General features: G+C 37.3%; 1 protein-coding gene across 7 annotated transcripts in view; it reads right to left on the bottom strand.

Moving 5' to 3' along the window:
- PPP1R9A (protein phosphatase 1 regulatory subunit 9A) overlaps nt 1–20,044 on the bottom strand; it is a gene marked incomplete at both ends in the record, with an annotated part of 289,674 nt that overhangs the window by 116,136 nt on the left and 153,494 nt on the right. For all 7 annotated transcript variants that reach the window (XM_080701326.1, XM_080701327.1, XM_080701328.1 and 4 more), the window contains one exon: nt 8,323–8,455. In XM_080701326.1, coding sequence (XP_080557452.1) covers nt 8,323–8,455 — 133 coding nt within the window. The remainder of the gene's footprint in view (nt 1–8,322; nt 8,456–20,044) is intronic.

Below are 20,044 nucleotides of genomic sequence, written 5' to 3'. Positions count from 1 at the left end.
TGATTTGTGTGCTCTGTTACATGCTATCAAAAATCTTTGTGTTTTCCCAGATGGGTTTTCTGATACGGTACCAGCTGAAGGCATATTCCCTGCCAGTCACAGGTATCTCTCCAGTGCCAGACCTGTATGGCTAACTCATGTCTGAGTGGTCACCAAAGGCTTTTCTCATTCGTTACGTCTAGAGTGTTTACATATATGTGATTTCTCATATTTATTTTGCTGAAATTGCTTCTCTGGTATAAATACTCTGTGGTTCATCATGGAAATTTCTCCGCATGCATCATAATTTTACAGTTTCTCGTCTGAGGGTTAGGTGAGTGCAGAGGCTCATCCACACTGGTTATGAGTGTGAAGCATCTTCTCTCCCTCATGCCTTCTCTTGTGTGTGTCCAGGTTGGCCGATGGCTGGATTCTTGTTCACAGTCACAGAACTTCTCTGGACTGTGAACTTGTTCCTCTGGACAAGAGATGAATGATTAGCAAGATCCTTCCCACAGTGTTTCCATCCATGTAGGTGGCCCCCACTCTAGTGTTAAAAAATGTTAATTGTAGACTTCCACACTGCTGAATGACACAGGGTTTCTCTCCTGTATGAAATCTCTGGGAAATTAGCATTCTGCTTGAATTCTTACTCACATTCACTATGCTTACAGGGTTTCTCTTCATTATGAACTGTAAGTTGAGCCAATGTTGAGTTATGAGAAAAATTTTTCCCATACTCATTGCATTCAAGGGGCTCCTCTCAAATGTGAAATCTCTGTACTGTTATGCCATTAAATTCCTACAATTATCCTGTGTGAAAAATACTTCTTGGTGTTTAAATCCATTTTCCCTGCTTGGACTGTGGCATTCCTAAAGTTCTTTCTCTTCCTTCCGTTATCTCCTCTCCTTGCTCTCACTGAAAAATGACTCAGATTTTCTGAGCTGAAAACCTGGTCGTGGGAAAAGAAAAAATAACTTGAGCCATCCTGAATTTTAGTGTAGATGACCTTCAAGGAGAAGGCAGCAACTGAAGGAAAGAGACCTGATATCTGGTTCTTTTCCACAACCTCATCTCTTCTCTGTGTAGAGGAAGAAGTGTCAAGAATGGATGATGTTCAGAGTTGCACATCTGAAGGCCACTGATTCCTGTGGCTGCACTGCCAAGAACACAGCAATCCTAGGTCTTGCTCTATTACTTTCTGAGAGGCAGGCAAAGCATTGGGTAGACAGCACAGCAAGGAAGACATGGAGGATGCAGCGAGGCTGTGCTATTATGCAAGAAGCGATCACTGCACTCGGGAGCTCACAGCTCATTCCCTCCCTCACTGCCACTGAGATACGGGCCTGTTATTCTTAGAACCGTGGATCATTACATTTCCTCTTCTGTAAAGTGCCAAATTTTCTATCAAGTTTTACCTGTTTCTTTTGTCCTGATAAGTTGCAAAGATCCTTAGTATATAATGCACATAATTTATTACATATTTAGTTTTGTTTGACACTACTATCTCTAAAAACTTAAAATTCTAGATGATTAAATGGGTCCATCTTGTCTAATATAATGGTTTGGATATGGGGTGTCCCCCAGCCTTCATGGAAACGGGATGGTAATGTTGTAAGTGGGCTTGGTTATAATCCTAGTAGTAAGCTGAGTGTGGTGAAGCACGCTTGTAATACCCGCACTTGGGAGCTTAGTGAGGCTCCCAGCAACTTAGTGAGACCCTTTTTCCAAATAAAGTATAAAACTAGGTCTGAGAGGATAGCCTGCAAGTAGAAAAACTCCTGGGTTCCACCCCAGTACCACAAAAAAAAAAAAACAACCATAAAAATATAGTCCTCGCAGTGGACAAATGTGCTGTAATGGATTTGTCCAGGTGGTGGCCTGTTATGGTAGAGTGAGGCTGGAGAAGGTGGTTCCTGGAGCTATGGCCTTGCGGACTGTATATGGTTCCTCCTTCCTTATACTCTCTTTGACTTCCGCTCTACATGGTAGGGGAACAAGGCTTTCTATAGTTCCCACTGCAATGCCCTGAGCTCCATGGACCCAGCCTCACATAAACTGAGCTCCAAACTATGAGCAAAGAAATCTCCCTTCCTCTAAGTTACACAGTCAGATATTTGGTGTATAGCTGTGAACATGCTGAGTAATACATCTAACTTCTGGTCTACTCTGGTTAAGGCCATCTTCCTACAAACCTAGATGATATATGAAGTCTTATAAATTTCTTCAAATATCTATATATTAATACTGAATTATTTAATTTATACATATATCATAATGAAGGTAATCCAATGTTATATTCTTCCAGAGAGATGTTCAGTAATGCCAGAACAATTCAGATAACCTATCAGATATCTGCCATATTAAATTTGTTATATACTAACATCTTTCTCTAGATTTTCTGTTTTGTTCCACTGATCAACTGTAGGGTAAATACAATTTTTTTCTGATTAGAGAGGCTTTGATACTATGTTCAGATGTCTGGTAAATTAAGCCCTTCATGTTTTTTCATACTTTCCTTAGGCCTATATTTTCAATATAAAATGTAATAGTATCTTACATAACTTCTCAACTTTGCTGGCAGTTCTATTTGAACTGTATTCAATTTATTAATTTATAAAAATACTTTTATATATTGAGATTTCCCATCCAAGAATATTTTTATTAAATATATAATATGACATATCTTTGTTTTATATATTTTTTTTCTTTTTTTTTTTTTTTTTGGTGGTGGTAACTGGGGTTCCTTGAAACCCTTCTACCTCCGGGCTATACTCCCAGACCTATATTTTTATATTTTTATTTGGAAACAGGGTCTTTTAAGCCAGCGAGGCTGGCTTCAAACCTGCATGATCCTCCTGTCTCCACTTCCCAAGTGCGGAGATTACAAGCGTGTGCCACCATGCCCGGCTATATATATCTTTAGAATAGTAAATCTTTCATTTAGCTTGTCTTATGTTCTTAAAAAATATATTATTTTCTCTGTTAACTGTTTTCCTCAGTGATCAATAAAATCTATTTTCCTCATTAATCAATTTAGTGAGTATTTATTGTTATTATAAATAAAATATTTTCCCATTTTCACTTTTAATCTCCTAGTGCAAATAAAAAATCTACTAATTTTTATATGTATCATGAAACTGTCCTCCTCTTCCACAAATTATCTTACCAATTACAGTATTTTTAAATTAGTATCATTTTAGTCTCCAAGATAGATATGGATATTGTTATGGTTTGGATATGTGTCTCCAAAAGGGCCATGTGATGAAGGTTTGATTGATCTTTAGCTTGGGGGTTGTGGAACATTTAGGAGTTTAGGAGGTAGGGCACAGTGGGAGGAGTTAGGTCATCAGGAGTGTGCCCTGGAATGGAATATTTGAATCCAGCCCCTTTTTTCCTTTTTACTTCCTGGCTGCCATGAGGTGAGCAGTTTCCTCCATCACATACTCTGCCCATAATGTAGTGCTTTGCTACCATGTCCAATTCACCGTGGACTGAACATAGCTAAAGTAGATTTTTCTTCTTTGTAAGTTAATTTTATCTCAGGTGTTTGGTTATAGTAACAGAATGATAACCAAGATATGGATATAATAGCAAAAAAAAATGATGCTTTTCAACATTTATTTTCTGTTTTGTATACTGATCATTTCATGTACAGAGCCTCTGAATTTGTCTCCTGGTTTTAACTGAAATATTTTATTGTTTCTTCAATTCTATAATAGAATTCTCTGTTGGCATTATGATCTATACTTTGTATAATATTTAGGCAGTCTCCATCATGTGCTAATTTACATAATTTTAATCTAAAATGGCTAAATGTTTTGTTTTTTTTTCACTTGATTATAGATTTTTTTCTTGAACAATTTTGTGGATAAATTTCCTAATAATGAATTACGTTGTAATTCATTAAATTAAATTTGGATTTAAAAATTGCTTTTGGTTAATGTATTTTTCTCTTTAAGTATTTCTTTTTTTTTTTTTTTTTTTTTTGGTGGTACTGGGGTTCCTGGAAGCCCTTCTACCTCCGGGCTACACTCCCAGACCTATTTTATATTTTTGAAACAGGGTCTCTTACGCCAGCGTGGCTGGCTTCGAACCTGCACGATCCTCCTGTCTCCGCCTCCCAAGCGCGGGGATTACAAGCGTGCGCCACCACGCCCGGCTCTCTTTAAGTATTTCTATATTTAATACTTTATCTCACTTAGAATTTTAAAACATTAGCCGGGCGTGGTGGCGCACGCTTGTAATCCCAGCATTTAGGAGGCTAAGACCGGAGAATCACGGTTTGTAGACAGCCTCAGGTACTTAGTGAGGCCCTTTGCAACTTAGTGAGACCCTGTTTCAAAATAAAGACTAAAAATTAGGGCTGGGGGGTATAACTCAGAGGTAGAATGCCCCTGGGTTCTAGCCCTAGTACAGAAAAAAGAAAAAAAAAGAAAAAAAAGAATTTTAAAACACTTATTTATACTCAGAGTTGTACTAAACTCACATGTGTGTAGCATAGTAGTTTTCAGTGTAGACTGTTACATGCTCTTCAATGGAATAAGTTAAAGAGTTTTACTTCATTTTCTATGATATAAAATAATCCAAATAATACTGGTCTATGTGTTCCTTAAAGGTACAATAAAATAATTTAGTTCTAATGAGCTTTTAATGCTGTATTTATAGTAATCATCCTGATTTCATTTTTGGAGATTAGTCTATTAAACTTAAATTGGTTTTGATAAGTCATATTTTTCTAAAAAATAATAATTTTTTCCTGGTATTCATCATTTTTGTAAAAAATTCAATAATAAAATATATTAATATTTTCCCTTAACAATTTCAATGAAAGAAAACTAAAAGCAATATACAAATTTAGAATGCAAAGCAAATACATATAATTTTGTTTTGTCAGGATTGTGAAGGTTTGATAAATTTTGTGAATCTATTCAATAAAACACTTTTCTATTTTATCATTATTTTCTTTTTCTACCTTTCTAAAATTCATTTTCTTTACTTTTTCTGATTTCTAAGACAAGTGCTTTTTCTTTTATTTTGTTTTTGTAAGCTTCTTTTTGTTACAGCTTCTAGTGTGTGTTATACATTTGTTTTTTAAAGTAAGACTTTTTTGCCGGGCGTGTCGGCGCACACTTGTGATCCCCGCACTTAGGAGGCGGAGACAGAAGGATCACGCAGGTTCGAAGCCAGCCTCGCAGGTCTGGGAGTGTAGAAGGGTTCCATCCCCAGTACCACCAAAAAAAAAAAAAAAAGTAAGACTTTTCAAAATGATTTGAAGAAATGGTTTAACTTTTTGATGAGACATCTATCTAAGACTACAATTTATAATTTCCAAATTCTCATAATATAAAGGGTGTTTTAAACATTTAAAAGGGTACAGAGTCCATTTTTAGGATACCTTTCAATTGAGTTGATTATATTAATCTACTCCTTTATAGTCTTGTTTTCTGTCTGCAGATCAGTTTATTTCTTTGGTTTTTTTTTTTTTTTTTTTTTTGTGTGTGTGTGTGTGTGTGTGTGTGTGTTTTACTGGGAATTGAACCTAGAGGCATTCTACCTTCAAGTTACACCCTCATTCCTATTTTATTTTTATATTTTGAAACAGGGTCTCACTAGATTGATTAATCTCACTACTTGTTGAGGCTGTCCTAGAACCTGCAACCACCTATCTCAGCCTCCCAAGTGCTGGGATTATAGGCATGCACCACCACACCCAGCTGGATCTGTCCATCTCTGAGAAAAATGAATTAAAATTTCCAATAATTGTATTTCATTTGGTTATCGCCTGGCTTAATTTTGTCATTTAAATTTTTGTATGAAATATAAAATACATACAAAAAGTTTATACATCTAAAAAATATTAAACTTAAAAAACAAAAATAAACATCTATGTATTAACAAATATAAGGGATGTTATCAACACCCCTAAAGCTACCTATGCATGTCTTCCTAATATCCTAACTTGTCCCTTAGCAATTATGTTCCTAAGTATTTTATTAATCATTCTTCCTTTTAAAAATACTCCCTTAAAAGAAAACATCTATGTGTATATTCCTGGACAAAATACTGTTCAATTTTACTGGTTCTGAAATTTAAATAATGGAACTGTAAACTGAATACCTTATGTGATTTGCTTTATTTATTGTTCTTCAATGTCATGTTTGCTAAACTCACACACACTTATGAGTAATATTTTACTAAATAAATATGCCGCAGCTTACAGATACTTTCTACCAGAATGACTATTGCTCTCATTTTTCCTTTTATTAACAATACAGGGTTCACAGACAATTCTAATTGTTTTTGCATGGGACTTAAGAATAATTTTTACATTTTCAAGTCTATAAAAACTAAGCATCAGCCGGGCGTGGTGGCGCACGCTTGTAATCCCCATGCTTGGGAGGAGGAGACAGGAGGATCGCGCAGGTTCGAAGCCAGCCACTGGCTTAAGAGACCCTGTTTCCAAAGAAAAATATAAAATAGGTCTGGGAATGTAGCCCGGAGGTAGAAGGGTTCCATCCCTAGTACCACCAAAAAAAAAAAAAAAAAAAAAATGTAAGCATCACCCTTACGTCTATAAAAACTGTAAGCATCACCCTTTAATTAGTGTCATTTAGTAGGAGTACCCAGTAAGTTGTGTTTAGTGTAATGACTAGTGTTCTTCATATTTCTTCAACCAGGCAATTTTATGCCCAATTCTTAGGTAGTTTTCACCTCCTTGTTTCTCCCTTTGCTGTTTTGAGTAAGTTGCTCCTTGTTTCATTCCTTCCTTGCTGATTGGAAAATAAATTACCCAGGTAAATGCCGAGATGGACGAGGAATTCTTGGATCATGATCCCTTTTATTCTTAGTGGCTTATGAAATTATAATCTCCCTGCTTCTAGTGTTGCAAATAAACCTGACACTAGTCTGATTATTTTGTCCCATCAAATACCTTTGCTCATTTGTTTGCTTTGGGAAGGTTTGGTATAGTATTTTCTAAGATTTTCACTTTATTTTCGTTTGCTTGTTTGTTGGTTTGTTAGTTTTATTTTGGCAGGAATTTAGGAGGGTACTGGAGATTGAACCCAGGAGTGTTCTTCTAGCCCCATTTTATTTATTTTTGAAACAGGGTCTCCCCCCTAGGTTGCTGAAGGCTTTGCTAAGTTGCTGAGGCTGGCCTCAAAGCTTTGATCCTCCTATCTCAGCTGCCCCAAGTACTAGAATTACAAGCATGCACCACCACCCCTAACTGTTCACTTTCTCTTTACACATTAGGGTTTTCTCAGCTTAAGTTTGTAATTTTTTTAGCCTTCTCATTTCATAAAATAGGCCCTTTCCAATATGAGGCTCAGAAAATTTTCAGCTCGAGAAAATTTTCTTCTATTACTACTATTTAAGGTGTCTCCTTGCCCACCATCTTCCCTTTCTGTTACCAACAATGCATGTAAGGACACCCTTCTTGAGTTTGCTTCGTAGCTTGCACTGTCAGGTTAAGTATTCGTTTGGGACATTTCCTACACTCGATCTTCCTGGTTGACAATTTGGTTCTCCATGGTAACTATTTTTTTCTTCAATTTCTCTAGTGCATTTTTTATTTGAAAATGAAGGAATTTGTTGTTGCTGCTTAAGTGTGTCTTTTTTTAAAGCCACATTTCAGTATCTTTAAGTGATTTTTCTTTCTTTTTTGGCTCTTCAAGTTGTCATCTGTTTGTTCTGCTCTTTTTTTCTAAAGCTTGTCAGGTTTGCTGTCCACTGGGACCCAACCTAGTTCCTGGTTGCCCAGCTCCCTTGGAGCAGCAGTTACTGAGCAAGGGGGCCATCCTTCCAGGGAAAGAAACTAGAATGAAGCCCCTCTGCTCCTTCTTGCTCTCTTTCAGCCTTCTCTCTTCAGAGAGAGGAAGTAGCCCTACTTAACTCCTCCTGGATCCCACTACCTTCAATCTATAACTTTGCAAAAGCATCTTTCATTTCCTCTACCTTGTGAGCTTTACCATGACTCATTTTCCTCTACCAAAAAGAGCTCCACCCCTAAAGCAAAATAACATGGTACCCAAATCTCTCACTTAGACCCCCACCCCTCGGGCTCTCAACTGCACCAGCCCTTTGCCAGAGCTCCAGCAGAGCCCTCGGCTTCGCACACACCCATCCTACACAGATGGGTTTCAGTTTGGGGTGGGAGGAATCAGGGATTCTTTCGACTCACCAGCTACCCAGAATTCTCATCAACAGCTTAACAAGCATACATACTCTATGTGAGTTAAAACTTTACTCCTGAGAGAAAAGGCTACTCTTTGGAAAAATAATTCTGGGTTATTAACATAGCCACATCGTGATGCTATATGCACTGGAGCACTCACTACCTTTCTCCAGTTCCACTGGGAAAAGTTCCAGCTTCTCTACACGCTTCTCAAGCTCGTACTCGGCAGATGCGGCCACAGGGTCGACCTCATCATTTCTCCTGTCATAGTCTTCGTTGGAGTATGTGTTGAAAACCTGCAATCAGAGACCAGGAACAAAATGTTTATACAGAAGAGATGGCTTCCTTAATTAAAAAGAAATGCTGCTAAGTTTCCAAAACTATGTAACCTAAAAAATTGTCAGCATGATGAAATTCTCCTAAGCAACCGTTTTGTCAATAAAATTCAGAGATGTTAGGAAAAGGGAAACTGAAAGGAAATATAAATAACTCCCTAATTTAAATTTATTTATCAATTTAATAATTTAAAAAACAAAGAGTACCACCAAATACGTTATTTGAAAACAATATCTAGCACATAATCAGAATGTACCATATTAGCTGCCATACTCAGCTGTTTCTTAATAAAACTAAGGCAAAACTCATTGAAGTTACCTGAGCAAACACCCACACTGACCCAGTCTCATGGTGTGACCTACACCTGGCCCAAGGGTGCTGTTCATCAATACTATAATTGTATTTTACTCATAGATCACTGAATCTGACTTCTATTCTATCCTGGGTTATGGTAAATTGCTCTTAGCTATCATCTCTTTTTAAATTATTTGCAAATAGATTTAAACTTTCATCAAACCTTGTAAAATATTGCTCAAAAGTTTTAGTATATTGACAGCTCTTTATTTTTTTTACCTAAAGCATTCAAAACTTACTAAATGTGGCTTCAAATATAGCCCAAAGAACTCGATTGTCCTCACTTCATCTGAAATATTCATTTTATTTGAAAATGAACTGAAGAAATTATCAAATTACTCTCTCAATACACAAGAATAGTTAAAAGAAAGAACTATATAATTCATCAAGTCTAACAATAAATATTAAAAACTGGCATTTTCAATTAAATTTAACAATTATTAAGTGTATAAACTGTGCCTGAAAAGGCTCAGGAAGTCCCTCTTCCCATCTTAAAATGTAGTGAATAGTTTTTTAAAAGCACGTGTTAACAACTCTTATAAGCAGTACACATCTATAATCCCAGTACTCTGTGGCTGAGACAGAAGGATTGCAAGTTCAAGGCCAGCCTCAGCAACTTAGCCAGACCCTCAGCAACTAGCAATGCCCTGTTCAAATAAAGAAAAAAATATATAAAGGGGCTGGGGAAGTGGCTCAGAGGTAGAAGGTCCCAGAGTTCAATCTCTAGTAAACTACCCCCAAAAAACTGCTGGCAAGGATGTGGAAATAAAGGAGCTCTTAAACACTACTGGTGGAAAATATGGCATATATATATATACACAATGGAATTGTACCCAACCAGGAAGAACAACAAAATTATGTCATTTGTAGGAAAATGGATGAAACGAAGACAATATCAAGCTATCATTCTAAGTGAGATTTGCCAGTCTCAGAAAGTTTCCTTTCATGTGTAGAAGCAGAAAAATAGGAAACTACAGGTCTTTAAATAATGTGGAGAGGGACCTGCAGAATGGTGGAAGGTGATGATCAAGGGAGAAATTAGGAAGGGGAACAGGGAGGACTGAGGAAGGGAACTGTTTAAATAATACTAAGGCAATATGTGAAGGTATTACAACCAATTTCACTAATATGCAGTGAGGGAAGCGGGGAGACTGTGGTGGAATGTGGGGGGATACACCAAGAGCTGTGTGCATGTATGTCTGAATCACACTGAACCTCACTGTGATACATGACTGCATGTGCTAGTAAAAGTATCTTAAAAATTAAAAACATGTAACTTGGATTGACTAAGAACAAAAACATATGCACTCGTCCCTTGTTATCCTTGTGTGTGTTGGTTCAAGGACCTTCTAATCCCTATGGATACAAAATCTGCAGATGTTCAAGTTCCTTATATAATACTGCTGCTATTTTCATATAACCTACATACCTTCCACATACTTTTTTTTTTTTTTTTTTTTTGCGGGTCTAGGGATGGAACCCAGAGGCATTTGACCTCTGAGCTACACCCCCTACCCAATTTTCTATTCTTTATTTTCAAACAGGGTCTCACTGAGTTGCAGAGGGACTCACTAAGTAGCTGAGACTATCCGTCCATGAACTGTAATCCTCCAGTCTCAGCCTCCTGAATGCTGGGATTACAAGCGTGCGCCACCACGCCCGGCTACCTTCCATATACTTTAAGTCATTTCTAGGTTTTATAAAACTCAATACAATGTAAGTGTTACATAAGAAGTTGCTATGCTGTGTTGTTTAGGAAATAACAAAAAGGAAAAGTTCTGTACATGTTCAGTATAGCTGCATTTTTATAAATATTTTCAATCTGCAGTGGGTTGTATCTATGAATACAGAACCCACAGAACATGAACTGTAAATACAATAAAAGTGCCAAAAGAAAATATGAGACAGTGTTTAATAGACTAGAGAAAGACTCAATAATCCTAGAAATTCTAAAGAAAATAAGCAAACTATATGATTAAATATTAAATACTAGGGTGAGCATGGTGGTATACGCCAGTAATTCCAGTACTTGGGAGTCCTGGACAGGAGAATCACATGTTCAAGGTCAGTTTCAACAATTTAGCAAGATTCTCAGCAACATAGATTCTTTTAAACAAACAAAAATAAATAAATAAATACATACATACATACATATAGGCTAGATGTAGCTCAGATGTAGAATGCCCCTGGGTCCAGTCCCTAGTACCAAAAAATTTACAATAAATAAAAATCAATACTAAGGGACTTGGGGCCTCCTGAGTGGCAAAGCCCTTACCTACCATGCATGAGGCCCTGGGTTCAATCCCAGCATTACAAAAAATAAATAAATACCACTTCTAGGTATCTACCCAAAGAATGGAAACCAAACTACCAAACTAATGCATGCATGTCTATGTTCATAGCTGCACAATTCACCATTGCCAAACAATGGAGCCAGCCAAGATGTCTATCAACAGATGAATGAATTACAAAACTATGGGATATGTACACAATGGAATTTGACTTGGCCATAAAGAAGAACACAATTATCATTTACAGGGAAATGGACAGAGCTGAAGAACATTATGTAAGTGAGATTAGTCAGTCACAACAAATAAGAAATCAGATGTTCTCCCTAATAGGATGATGCTAGGGAGAAAATGGGTCATAGGAGGAACTCAGACGAAGAAGAAGATACTATAGATGAGCAAATAAGGTGACCTAAATGATGAGATGGGAGGGGGAAAGAGGGAAATTCCCAAATGTATATGATATACATTAACAAAAATATCAAAGTCAATCACTAAGCCAAACATGAGAAGGAGGGAGGGGGAAGAGAATTAGGGAAGGGCCAATTGAGTGGTGTGTACATGTATGGCTCTACCATTTTGTACTCCATTAAGATGTATAACTACAATGCGCCAATGAAAAAAATTTTTTTAAATTCAATGCTAAAAACTTCTAGGTAAAGTTGGGCATAGTAGCGCACACTTATAATCCCAGCATTTGGGAAGCTGAGAAAAGAGGATCACAGTTCATGAGCAGCCTCAGCTACTTGGTGAGGCCCTTTGCAAATTAGTGAAAACCTGTTTCAAAATAAAGAATAAAAAATAGAGCTGGGGCTTGTAATCCCAGCGCTTGAAAAGCTGAGATAGGAGGATCGCACAGATTCAAAGCCAGCCTCAGCTACTTAGTGAGGCTCTCAGCAACTTAGTGAGACCCTGTTTCCAAATAAAGTATAAAAATAGGTCTGGGAGTATAGCCTGGAGGTAGAAAAGTCCCTGGGTTCTACCCCCAGTACCAACAAAAGAAAAAAAAAAATAGGGCTGGAGGTGTAGCTTGGAGATGGGATAGAAAGAATGCCCCTGGCTTCTATCCCCAGTACTAAAAAAAATAAATAAAGGGCCGGGTATGGTGGCGCACGCTTGTAATCCCCGCGCTTGGGAGGCAGAGACAGGAGGATCACGCAGGTTCGAAGCCAGCCACGCATGCTGGCTTAGGAGACCCTGTTTCCAAATAAAAATGTAAAAAATAGGTCTGGGAGTGTAGCCCGGAGGTAGAAGGGCTTCCAGGAACCCCAGTACCACCAAAAATAAAAATAAAAAATAAAATAAATAAAATAAAAATAAACCTTCTAGGTAACAAAATATCCACAATGAAGTTATAAGTTATAGATTAAGAGAAAATACTAAGATAAATATAGAAAGCGCTTTCTCAACTTAAAGTATTATATGTATAAATAAAAGAAAGTAAATTAAGAATTAAGCAAAGAAGTAATGTTAGTAAAAGACATAAAACTGCTTAATTTTATTAAAAATTAAGCAAATGCAAATCAAAAAGAAGACAACAGTTATTCATGCATAAAAATTGTTTAAAAATACTACAATATCCAGTGTTCATCAAGATATAAGAAAAAATACCCACTGAAAAATAAACCTAAAAAAGGATAATTTGAGATGCCGGGCGTGGTGGCGCATGCTTATAATCTCAGCATTTGGGAGGCTGAGACAGGAGGATCACGGTTCGGGGACAGCCTCAGCTACTTAGTGAGGCCCTCTGCCACTTAGTGAGACCCTGTTTCAAAATAAAGAATACAAATTGGGCAAGGGGTGTAGCTCGGAGGTCAAATGCCTTTGGGTTCCATCCCCAGACCCGCAAAAAAAAAAAAAAAAAAAAAAATTTAATTTAAAAAAAGGATTAAAAAAAAGGATAATTTGAAAAAAGTAATCTATATTTAAAATGTAAATGCCCCTGAGCTAAAGTATATCTAAAAAGTTATAGAAGTATTTATAAATGTTCACAAAGTATATATACATTCATTATAGCCTGTGAAAATGTGCTGCTATATTATAGCTATTTGCCACTTTGAGCTATTACCTAAATATCCACCAAGAGAGAAAATGGCTTACTAAGTAATGACATACAAATATGTAAATCTGTGGAGTGACCAGATCTAATGGCATGGGGGGTTCCATGATATATATGTATCATTAACCCTGTTTCCAGTTTCTATGACCTCCAATTGGTATAGTACCAACTGAAGTCTACTTTAAAGCCTTCTAAACTTCCTAGCTAAAAACAAAATTGGTTTATGCCAAGACATAAAACCAAGCTAAGCCTCAGTTTCATTATTTACCAAATGGCTATGATAATAACACCCCATAAGGTTGTTGTGAAAATGAAATGAGACAATCTGTGTAATTTTATCTGGTTCAATACGGGGAGAGAAAAGGCTTCCCCAAGACTAGAAGGAGGATAATATTTCCCCACACACTTACGACTCAAATGCTTCTTTACAAGTGGGTTTTGGATATTTCATTTGCTATGAACTTTGATGTCCTCTAAACAAAAATATACCTACGTAATTTAATATTATAATGTAGGATAATGTAGGCTGGTCTGCCAGCATCCCCAACTATGCCAGAGCGATGCGCTCTTTGCATGGTGTCTCATTGTCTATCATGCTTTCCGTTCTGCCTGTACCAAGAGGCCTGGATTGGGAAGGAAGGCGGAGCTAAATGAATACCTTCCCTTTCATCTATATTGCCTTGATTTATTCAATTTTTAATAATAGTTCTACTATTTATACTTATATTACCTTAACTGCTCTATAAGAATATGGATCATTAGTCCATAAAATAATAATCAGAGTCTCATCATGGTATTCTGCAATACACACACACACACACACACACACACACACACACACACACACACAAGCTCTGAAAGCCAACAGCATCCTAGGCCCCAATAATCAAAACCCTTGAGATGTGTGTGTGTGTGTGTGTGTGTGTGTGTGTGTTTAGTTCAGTCACCTTTACATGCTCCTGTGTTATTTCACTGAGAAAAGCAAATTAAAGGATGTTTAAATTTAAAACTTCTTGTATCAGAGCCAAAAAGCAATATTCTGTTCCTTGATCAAAGCAAACAAAACAAGACCTCATCCACTGCTTTGTGGTGGAGCCAGGCTTTCCTGGGTAACGAGTTTATAATCATACTTAGCAAGGACATTTCTGAACCAGCAATCCAGGACTATGAAAAACAAATAAAGTAAAAATTAGCTTACTGTAAGATTTCAACTACATTCATTGCCCTACTTATAATTTCAGTAGTTGGAGCTACAACACTCTTACATGACAATAGCAATACTTTTTCAACAATAAGAGAAAAAGCATCCTTCATTCCTTATGACACATTTTCTCTAATCAATGCATGTCAAAATAAAGTCAGCATTTTCTGTAAATACTGACTGGAAGGAATCTCCTACAATGCCTCTACAAGGCTCAGTTCCACTGGAGTATGGGTTCCGCTTAATCTTCCTGACACATCAAAGATGGAACACATTCCAGGTTCTAGCACGCTGGGTTTCAGATGCTGGCTTGGCACAGTGCGCTCCTGGATTCCAGCCAAGCACTCACACCCTCCCACCATCAGCCACACTCATCACCAGCTTCCTGAGCAGAACCTCAACTCACCTTTACGGAACCGTGGCCCTGCTCAAGAGGTTCTACACTGAAGCCAACTGTAAACCTGAGAAGACAGCTCATTTTTTTTTTCTTATGTTTCTTTTCTTTTAATTTGGTCTATTGTAGCCATACATCTTTATAGGATACAAAATGGTTGCGGCATAAACGCACGCATCACTCATTTAGCCCTTCCCTTCCCTGCTTCCCTCCCATTCCCTCCCGCCTCGCTCCTTCTCATGTTTGGCTTAGTGATTGACTTTGATGACAGTTCACTCTTAAGGTTTTAAAAACAAATTTGGCCATAAAACATTCTCAGAAAGAATGATCCTGATAAATGTTGAGCAATATATAATCGTCTATTTTCTTTTCTCACCCTAGAACCAAGGCTCGCTCGCTGATTTACAATAGTAAGGACTATTTTTCTTGATTGCCCAGTGTATACCATGAAATATGTTAGGTTCTTTTTGCAAAATGAAGCCAGCTAAACTAGAGTTGAAAATTACCAAGCACTTTGTATTCAACATTTGTGGTCTCTAAAGATTCAAAATAGGTAAGGATTTCAGTCTTCTGTATAATCTTGTAACATGTTACAGCTAAAGAAAATCTCTAAATTTTTCTACATGTAAAAACATTTCTGAGCTGGAAGGCTCAAAAAATAAAAACAAAATAAAATAAACAGGCCCACAGCCCTATTCACATACTCAGAAAGTCTCAGATTTCAGTCCTTAAGTCACTCTGAAAAGTGACTTGTGAAAGTTCTACATAAACCAGTTGCAACCATATTCTACAGTAGGATGTGTCAAAACTTCTGAAGGGTCATTCCAGAGTCCGACATGAAAGAACAGGGGACCAAAGGGATGATTACGGTAGGTGCTACTCAAACTTGGCTAACTTACCAGACGTGATTTACATAAAGTATTTCTGAAGCTAATCAAAATTCTTCAATATCATTTATTTCATCAATTATTGGTAACACACCTAATTTGGTAAACAGTTTGTATAGATCTAAAACACCCACCTCTCAAATGTAGGCTTCTAATTAGAGTCTTTCAAATACAAGCTAATCCTAGAGTATGGATATGTAATTTGGTAAATACTGGGATGCTATATAAAGGTGCCTAAAACAAAGTTATACCCACTTATGCTATTTCGTATATGCCAAAGTAATTAAGCACATTTCAGAAAATATATAACACAAATAATCTTTAATTATTTAATAAGTGATCCAATAAGTAAAATAGAAAAGGACAAAAAGTGTCGACTTTTTTATTTTTTACAAGAAAAACTTAAAGTTCAAAAGATAAAATGCACACCAAATATACAGAAAGCTAAGACAAAAGTCTACAAGGGCAAAAGGTATATTTTATCAAAAGTGAATTACCAAAGAACAGGAAGTAAAACTATATATTATACACACACATACATACATACATACATACACACACATACACACACACACACACACACACACACACACACACATTCTCTCTACAAATAAAAGGTAGAACATACACAAGTTCAAAAATCAGAACAAAGAAGCCTGTATTTGACAGGGTTCTCTGCAGAAACTGAAACAGTTTGATGTACACATATATGTTTGTTTTACATATATGGTATATTTCTATTTTATTTATATTAAAGTAGATTTGTTTTAATGAGCTGGCTCAAATGACTGTGGAGGCTAGCAGGCATGACATCTGCAGGGCAGGCCAGCAGTGGGAGGCCTGAGGAGGTCTAGGCAGTTGGCTGGCAGAACACCCTCTTCTTCATTGGAGGTCAGAACTTTCCTAAAGGTCTTCAGTTGAACTCATGAGCCCCACGGACATTATGGAGAATAATCTGCAGTAGCCTACTGATTTAAATGTTAATCTCATCTAAAATAACCCTTCATAGTCGGGCGTGGTGGTGCACGCTTGTAATCTCCACGCTTGGGAGGCTGAGATAGGAGGATTGCGCAGGTTCGAAGCCAGCCTTGCTGGCTTAAGAGACCCTGCTTCCAAATAAAATATAAAAAATAGATCTGGGAGTGTAGCCAGATGTAGAAGGGTTCCATCCCCAGTACCACCAAAAAATAAGTAAATAAATTGATTAATTAAAAAATAAAAAACAAAACCCTTCATGCATATATCTAAAACCATGTTTCCCCAACACTGGTAAACTTGGCTTAGTCAAGTTGACACTTAAGATTAGCCATCACAAAGCACTTAAATTAACAGAATATTCTCTGGCCGCAAAACCTGGACTTCTCAGCACTTAAAGAGGGTGGTCAGGGGAATATTCTTTTCTTAAAAGCTTGATGAAATAAAACTATGGGTTTATATCGACAATTTTTTTAGATGCTCCTGACAGATTAAAGTGTTTCACATGGACAATATCACTATTTCCATGATTCAACTCTAAGATTAGCAAAGAAACTATCCTAACTAGGACTGCAGTATAGAAAGAGTCTGAGGGGAACTGGCTGGCAGGTTTGTGAGGTGGGCAGTGAGCGCCTGGCCAATGCTCAGGCTTCTCCACGTGAGCAGGGAGGCTCAGCTGGTACTCAGGCTGCCAGGGTCTACAGGCCCTTGACACCTCATCCAAAGGTCTGTGTATTCACTATATGTCATTCTGAAGACTGCTCTTTAACTATTCACATCTATATTAGATGACAAGTTAGTTAAATGCATGAATTCTGCATTGTGGCTTATATTAAATTACCTGCTCAACTCCTTTTTTAAATTACCACATAAGCAGGCAACCCAATTGAGCTTTTCAGGAATGGATCACCTAGATCCACATTTCCCTCTAAATGGCATCATTATTGTTTTTTACTTAGTTACGACTTTCTAACTTAAAAAGTTTAAACTCTTAATTCTTAACTCTACAGTTTCACTGACTCTTCATTCCTATTATAAAAAACCACAAAATTCCACTGCCCTTAATTAAATGAGTCAGAAATACAGCTAAGACCCCTCTGTCCAAGCAACGATAATAACTGTAATCTACTTTAGCAAGCAAAGGTTTTTGATGGATACCCAATCTGAGAGCGTCAGTGAGTTGGAAGCTTTCCTTAATATTCACAAATTCACATAATGACTCAACCTATTAATTCAGCAATACATCGTGAGGAAGAATATGTGTGACACTAATATATGTATCACATCACCTGAAAGCGAAGGTAAGAAGTCAATTTATATTTGTTCATCAACAACTAAGGTCACATTTGTTGCCCATCTAAGCTAACTAAATAGGACGTAAACCAGTCTATCTTGGAGACACTGGTGCTGCCAAACAGTATTACCAGTTCTCCTCAGGGTGCCTCATGGTGTTTTAGTTCTCCACCCTTTCATGTAGAGATGAGGCGACATAAATGCTTCCTGACTCCTTAGTCACCTTATTGCACATGGAAGACCTTTCAGCATGGCCGGCTTCCTGTGTCCCTCCAATCTGGAAAGTATGTACAGTGGAAACGGCACCTCTATAATTCCGAGTACCTGAGTCACTACAAAGAATACCACCTACAGTATGGACATGTAGCATGAGTGAGAATAAAAAAGTTTTAGACCACATTTAGGACTATCTACCAGTACAATATAAACTAGCCTATCCCAACAAGTCGATCAACTAAAAAGATCAATGCAAAGATCCTAGCTTGGTTTAAAAACACAAGAACCAGGGTCCAGAGATGGATGTGAAACCAGAAACCTTTTGCCTCATTTTAAGTGAAAAAGTTATGAATCTCAAATACACTAAGCATAAGTAGAAGCCCTGCTATCCATTCTGCCAAGTCAAGAGTCCCAGAAGCCCAGTGCCCAGGGCCTCAAGAAGGAGACTGAACACTACCTCTGACTGTACCTCTGACTCTAGATGGTGCTTGGTCTCCTCAGCTTCTCCTCACATGGGACTATGGGCACTCAGAGTAGTTGCTGCTACCTTCTATGGGACCTACCTGCCATGTCTTTCTTCCCTTACTCAACACAAAGAGGGGGAATTTTCAGAATCAGTTATTATATGTAGGCTAAAAAGAGGAGTAAACAAAATAGTCTTCAAAGTATATACTGGTGATAGTGAAAAAAAAAAGATATTCTTCATGCATTTCTTGATAGTATTCTTATGTTATCTGAAATGCTATAAACTGTCATAGCCCTAAATATATTCACAGAAAGCTCACACAGAGCCTATGATAAAATCAATTATGTATTTTTGTATTATCAATGGCACTGACCATCCCATTTGTAGATACTTAGCAACCGAATACAGAAAACATCAACTCTTCAAATTCAGAATGGCTATGGTTGACTTTGCTGAAAGAGACACACACACACACACACACACACACACATTCATGTATCAATGAAATAAGAAATAGAAGGCTCTATATGTCTTACTTTTTATAAAGCAGAATTCAAGAATAATTAATATTAAATTTGTAAATATGTGTTGTTAAAGTGCTTGAAAAGTTTTAAAAATAAATTCTTGCAAAAAAATTAGTCTATGCTATTAGAGTAATCAGGAAAATTTCTTTCACAAATAAACTCAGTTCATTCCAAATTTGGACAGATTCTAAAATAATGAAGCCAAACTAGTGAATTTTTTCCCAGTAGAATGTTTCACAGAGAACTGGGCAGTTCCACTGATGTTCATGTTTTCCTTGGTGTTTTTCAAATTATTACAAACAATTAAACATATCCGTGAGATATTAGTAATGTTCTCTTTCAGCTGAGCCAGACTTTTAGTTTAAATCTGAGACATATGCTTTACAAACTAACAACTGGTGGCCAGCATGAAACAAATTGGTGGCTTCATTCCAGTTCCTACTGGACAGGTGTCCGCATCAGATAAAAATTTGACTCATTAGCCCAGTTGGCACCTTTTCTGGAGAAGGAAGGACAATATGACTTTTCACTCTCAGAAGTGAGTGCTCTTGTACAGATGCGCCGGGGTGAGGTAGTAAATCACTTCTGTTCTAGCATTTGTCTCAGTTGGAACTTGCTTCTTCTTTTGCCACAAGTGCCAGCAATGTGTCTCTAAAGGCCCCAAAGAGCAAGATAATTCTGAATTGTTTGGAGAGGGCAACAGTTGGAGGGAATACTAAAATGTGTATGGGGGGGGGGGTCAAAGATGGGAGGGGGAATGTCGGCCATACCAGAGAGGTTTGAGAGCTTTTCTTGGGCATCAGAAGAGAAAGTGAGACCAGCTCCTCTAGTACAGTTTATACTTTCCCACAAGAAACTCCCAAGGCCAAGCACACTTCTCATGGGGGGGCCA

Source organism: Muscardinus avellanarius (genome assembly GCF_963383645.1).
Source record: "Muscardinus avellanarius genome assembly, chromosome: 9".
Classification (NCBI taxonomy): domain Eukaryota; kingdom Metazoa; phylum Chordata; class Mammalia; order Rodentia; family Gliridae; genus Muscardinus; species Muscardinus avellanarius.
This window is presented reverse-complemented; position numbering and strand designations above follow the sequence as displayed.